The 6024-nt window shown below is 33.3% G+C and overlaps 1 protein-coding gene across 1 annotated transcript; it reads right to left on the bottom strand.

Moving 5' to 3' along the window:
- Nucleotides 1-289: 289 nt before the first annotated feature.
- Nucleotides 290-4506, bottom strand: LOC133777563 (uncharacterized). The gene is made up of 12 exons (XM_062217239.1): nt 4197-4506; nt 3648-3732; nt 3505-3556; nt 3393-3413; nt 3223-3276; nt 2976-3026; nt 2494-2556; nt 2217-2282; nt 1915-1953; nt 1462-1584; nt 1010-1102; nt 290-840 (listed from the first exon to the last, which is right to left on the bottom strand). The coding sequence occupies exons 1-12, from the start codon at nt 4282-4284 to the stop codon at nt 574-576; spliced, it is 1002 nt and encodes a 333-aa protein (XP_062073223.1). The 5' UTR covers nt 4285-4506; the 3' UTR covers nt 290-573.
- Between the last annotated feature and the right edge of the window lie 1518 nt (nt 4507-6024).

The following is a 6024-nucleotide window of genomic DNA, read 5'->3' as shown; positions in this document are numbered from 1 at the left end:
ATATCAGATATATGCCAAATATACACATAACTGGCCAAATTACGAAAATTACCTTTTAAATCAAAAATTGCCCCACATACATATTTAATACACCTAAACATACATATCAAGTCATATTATAATATAACTCACATAATCATATAATGATACATATATATATTACATAATTTCCATAATTTTCCATCCTGACCCCCTAATCAAGGCCTTAAGTCTTATTAGATAATTTGAAACGTTACAAAAACACTCCTGAAGGTAATCGAACCTAATTTAGTTGGTACATACTAATACATCTCGTGAAAACCCTTGAAAATTTAATAGAAAATTAAATGTTAAGTAACTGAATTGTCAGTAGCCAATCAAAATGCGGTCAGTCACCATGATCCCATAATACAACACTAAGAAAGTAGGGTCCAAGTTTTTTCACACTAACACATAAATAGTTATAACATTTGCATTAAATTCGTGGTACATGTGTACGTTGTAAAGTGTTAAATCGAAGATCTTCCGTTACTAACTTTCTAATTTTTAAATTATTGAATTCCTCTTGTTGCCACTGAATCAAGAGCGATATGATTACTTAATGAACTGCAACAATAGCCGACCCTCTGTAAGTGCAGCCAACTCCAAGAACTTGTTCCAGATTGAAGAAAACTGATTATAAGACGAAGATTTTGCTATGATCAGCTGTGTTGATGACTCATCCACCAGATACGGTACTATGTACTTTTTCATGTCGTTTCTTGAGACTTGTAGATGATTTCCTGGTACACTAATGAATTTGACTTTCTCCGCTTCATCTAAAGTTCTCAACCCAATCCAATCTTCAATGTAGAGCTTTGTCTATACATGTTATGGAAATTCGTTTCAGTTAAATAGACAGGCAAAATGCAAATTAAAACTAAAGACTATTCTATAGTTGAAGGAAACATTTACTTATGGAACCTGAAAAAGCATTGTTTTTAACAATATGCTTGGAATATTTAAATTGATCTCACTAAGAACATATTACCTCTTGTGGGGTTAGAACAGAATCGAAGGTCCCATCCGGATAAAATCCAAACCAGGAGGTTTCCTTAGGTACTACGACAGTATCATGCTCAAACTGCTCAAGCATGCAGAGAAAAGGAGATGCGTCACAAATCTTGACATAACAATTGAGCATCAAATTATATAATAAACTAAGGGCATATTGGTTGGAGTTAATGGAATGGAAGTCATTTCATCCCTTTCCTTTGTTTTGTTGCTTTATAAAGTATTGGAATGACATTACAATGGAATTGCCTAGTGGAATGGCTATTCCATCCAAAAGTGGGAGGAAAAGCCATTCCAATGCACAAATAAAAAAACATATATTCAATTTTATTTTATTCCATTACCATTACCATTACCATTACCATTCTTCTATTTTTATTACTTCCAACCAAACGTAACCTAAGAGAAGAAAAAAAAACAATAACTCACCATTATAAGTACCAAATTAACTATACTTGAAAATCTTTCCTTGTAAGTGGAATTTCTCCCGTCAATGATTTCGTTATTAAGCTTCGGGAGAAAATGGCAGCCTTTCAGATAGGTATCAATGTCCTGATGGTAGGAGAAGTGCACCTTAGTGTCAATTTTGAAATGTGTGGTCTAATTTACAAAACTGGGATGACAAATCCATCAAGCAATTACTCAAATAGAATTTTTTTTGCATAGAACTACTCATTTCAAATTCTATGCAAGTATAAGAAATAATGCTCATTCATAAACAAAATGAAAACTTAACACTGTGATGACTTTTAAACTCTCGTACTTTTCAATCTTGGTAAAACTGGGATTATCGTGAAGATTGTTGAGAACATTACTTAGAATTGTTAAAGACATGCATGTAATAAGCTCAATTGAATAGAAAACTCAATGGACTAAACTTACAGTTGGGATTTTAAGATAACCACTCGGAGCCAAGTGTTCCTGAAAACCACCAAAGAAGGCAAGTTAAATGGAACATAATTTCCAATCAAGCCAAATAACAATGAGAATGCGCGAGAAAGAAGACAAATAACTTGAAGTATCCCTCCTTCCTTTGTCACTATTACAAACATGTTTGAACATATGTTACCTGTTCCTAACACTGCTTTTAGTCTATTTTCTTCATAAAACACATAATAGGCATCTATATCCATCCTAAGTACTCCAAGGTGGAAAAGAACTTGGAATCTTGGAAAGAAATAAACCTGGACAAAGTTGCTGTAGATCTCCGACTTGATTAAAGTGTCAATAAGAATGCAAAACCACCCAGACTGCAAAATGAAGAGCCTGTCAAACCATTATGCGATAACTAGCTTTTGATTCTCTCTCTAAATAATTAGCATGTTTAGTCATGCTAAATTAATATACACAGAACATATCCATTAATAATATTTGTAAATTTCAACATCTTCTGAATTTTAGGCATGAAAAGAACCTTATCTAAAATCAGAAAAAATTGTAAGGCAAGCAAAAGAAGCATACTCCACAAAGTGGAATAGAAGCGGTACCAGCATGAGGACCTCCAATGGATACAAAATTTTTAACCTGAAAGATATATAATGAACAATAGATCATACTTAAAATCACAGGAAAAAGCAGGAACTAAGTTTCAAAATGAATTGGAAGGAAATAAGCGTCAACAATACAACAATCAGCACAAGGGAAAGTAAGAACAATCTGAAGGGCAAGTTCAAGGGAAATTTTGACTTCACATCTTCAGCACAGTAAGTGGGAAGGCCAATATGAATTATCTTTTTTTGTTTGTATCATTTTACGAATACTTTGTCATAACTATAAAAGTGAGTGAAAATACATATACCAAAGCCCGACAAGTAATGCTTGATTCAAAGGTAGCACATCCATTAAAAATAAAAGATAAAACGAGCCAAGAATAGAGTGGAATTTCAAATATTGTCAAGGCAAAACTAAGATAAAATATATGCATTGTTAAATCAAGATCTTACAGGAGGTCCTCCATCACAAAGTTCAATTACACCTCGACCAACCAAATTGCCCTGAGAAAAAGAAGTATACATTATAATTATATATTAACATGTGTAGATGATGTTTCAACATAGATGAATTCAGGAGCTCATTCTATATTCCAAAACCTTACATTACTACTGAATTACGTTAGAGGCTGATACAGGGTAATATTAAGGAGCTAATGCGAATTGGGAAAAACACATGTTTACAACAATTTTCAATCACCTGTGAAAGTCCAACGATGCTGTATCCATCACTCAATTCACTCATGTTCTTCACCTGTTAATTGAAATCAATATTTTAATTGAAATCAATATTTGGGAGGTAAGAAACTATACTTTAATTCTTATAAAGGAAGAACAAAAATAAAGCGTATCACCAAACCATTTGACCACCTTTTCACAAACAATGGACGTCTGCAAAGAGAAGGACAATTATCGATTGTTAGTCTATAAGATTGAAGAATACAAACAAAAACATCAAATTTTGTATTAATATAAGACTCACTTGTTCAAACAGAGGCATTGTCCAGGAATCCCAAGAACCATCTCCAATTTCTCTACAGGCATAGTATAGATTCTCTTTATTAAATCATATAAAGAGGAATAGGGTTGCCATATAAACACAAGTTTACTACTGAAAAAGCTTACAAGCAGTATCCTTGAGAACTAGACCAGTTGCTAAGGAGCTCAGTGAAATGTGTAATTCCTCTATTGCTGCATTTATCTCCAATGCCTATCATGACATGTATAAAAAGAATCTCAAGAAATCAACCACAACTTTCCTATACGTAGTAAGACAAAAATTCTAACCCCAATCTGCCAACTAAAGAAAAAAAGGCCGGAAGAAAACGCCCCCGCATATTAATCTTTAAACTAGTTTTAAAGTTTAAAATAAGATTATGCAAGTTAACATTATGTCGCTTGGTATATTATCCTGGATAGCTTGTTCCAAAGATAACGATTACAATTCATAGCATACAACCAGCTACTAAAATGGACAAAAAAAAAAAGTTTTCTACTACAACAGAAGCCAACAAACAAAAGGAAGAAATGGGCAAAAGAAAAAAGGTCAAACCATTGAGTAAATTAAAAACGGTTAGACTCTGAATTCAATATAACTGTAGAATAGAATAAAGGGTATTGAATAAAATTGAGAGAAATAGCATGGATAATTAGAAAGATGAGAATTTCACTAACCATGCAAAACAATGAAAGGAACAGAGTGAGCGAGTGGAATGATAAAGATAAAGATGAATAGGATGGTTGGTAATGGAAGAGAACCCATTGATGTTTCAAAACAGACTTTTGTTGATGTGGTACTGAGATTTTAGAGAAATTTGAAATTCAGGTTTCTAGATCATCGGCGACAGAGAATCTTCTCGCCTGCGGCTGCGGAAACCCAACTGAGATGTTTGGTACCCGGTAGCTACCTTTCTCTCCGACCATCCATGTACATGATGAATTTGGTGTCAATGACTTTTTTTTTGTTCGCTCCTATCCGTGTAAAATTTCAGGTAATTTAAAATTAAAGAGTAATTATAATTTTATTTTTATTTTTTTAACTTAAAAAAAAAAACTAACAAGAATCATCCATATGATTAGTCTTGAAGAAATATTTTCTCCAAATTTGACTGCGATTTTCGTCAATTTAATTATGTAAAATAATAAATAATTGATTAGAAAGAAAATAAAAGACAGATTTTTTACGTGGTTCAACTATTAAAATCTATCTACATATATGAGTCACTTTTATTATGAGTTTTGTGCCAAAGCTTCAAGTGAAAGCAATTTTGCAGAGTATTTTCCAGTACAAAATTGTGTGTGACCCCCTAAATAACTAGAATCCACAGCATTTATAAGTCTGGTTACAAGAATATCTTCCCATAAATTTAGGGAAGTTACAAAGATATTCAAATTTAATTCAAATGAATATTTAAATTATAATACAAATAAAATGCATTATTTTAAAATGCATTATTAGAATTCGTGTTGTTGTTTAATCATGTCTTCAAGCCTAACTCCTATCTCAAGAAACCTTTGACACTATACTCTACTACGAGTTCACTAATCCAGTCATCAACGCCTCGATAGTAGATGAGTCTGTCGAGCTCATTTCTTGGGGAAGACGATTGCCTTCGAGCTTACACCTTATGCTCGCAGGATGATGACGTGGCTATGACATTCCATGATAATTTGCACAAGTATAGTGTGGAAATTCATTTATTTCAACCCTATGCTTTTACAAGCCTACATTTCGAGGTTGTTTACTTAATCTCAAATTTTTGGTGTAACATTTTGCCCCCTCAAAAGTGTTGGTTCGAGTCCAACGAGAAAAAAACATTTGATCTTCACTTTTGGGAAACGTGCCCACCTACCACACTTGTCGTCTTAGGATTGCATGTCAAGAATACTCAAGTATACATTTTCTGCACATGTCTTTCCACATTTTGCTTTTTGTTGCCATTTTTCGAAAGAAAAAGGGGCTCATTGGATCATACATGTTTCAAAGGTTCAGATTAACTCCCTAATGCCACCTTTTTGCCTATTTAAACTTCCATTCGTCTCCTCCATTCTCAGATATACACCTTCAACTTTCAGAAAAGAAACTTGAACCAGAGCCAAAATTTTTGCATGTTTTCTGAGAAGAAACGAAAGGAAACTTCAAGAATCTCCTAATTTCCCACTCAATCTCCTTTCGAAAATGAGCTTCCAAGGTTCTCCTTGCACCGATACTACTAGTTGACTCTTCGATTTTCTCATCAACTTCCCACGTGTAAGCTCTCTAATCTTTTCTTCATGTTTTTCATAAATACTTTAACTGGTTCTTGGTTGAGTTCTTGAAAATTTCTAGGAAAAGAAGATGTTTTGATCCATTAATTTAGCATAAAAAATGGTAAGAAAAAGCTTTTTAGGTAAATTTATAGGGAAAATGGTACATTTTTTTCTGGGCTTTGAAAGGGCTATGTGAAGGTTTCCTATAGAGCAAGGAATAGGGTTTAGAAATAGAGTTTAGGTGCACATTTTC

The sequence above is a fragment of the Humulus lupulus genome, chromosome 5 (genome assembly GCF_963169125.1).
Source record: "Humulus lupulus chromosome 5, drHumLupu1.1, whole genome shotgun sequence".
Taxonomy (NCBI): Eukaryota; Viridiplantae; Streptophyta; class Magnoliopsida; order Rosales; family Cannabaceae; genus Humulus; species Humulus lupulus.
This window is presented reverse-complemented; position numbering and strand designations above follow the sequence as displayed.

Excerpts from the sequence above, each read along its gene's own strand:
- LOC133777563 (XM_062217239.1), bottom strand. The coding sequence starts at position 4,284 with ATGGGTTCTCTTCCATTACCAACCATCCTATTCATCTTTATCTTTATC. Across the intron at positions 3,557-3,647 it reads AGTTCTCAAGGATACTGCTT|AGAAATTGGAGATGGTTCTT; the intron begins GTAAGCTTTTTC and ends CTATGCCTGTAG. Across the intron at positions 1,954-2,216 it reads TCTACAGCAACTTTGTCCAG|GAACACTTGGCTCCGAGTGG; the intron begins GTTTATTTCTTT and ends GGTGGTTTTCAG.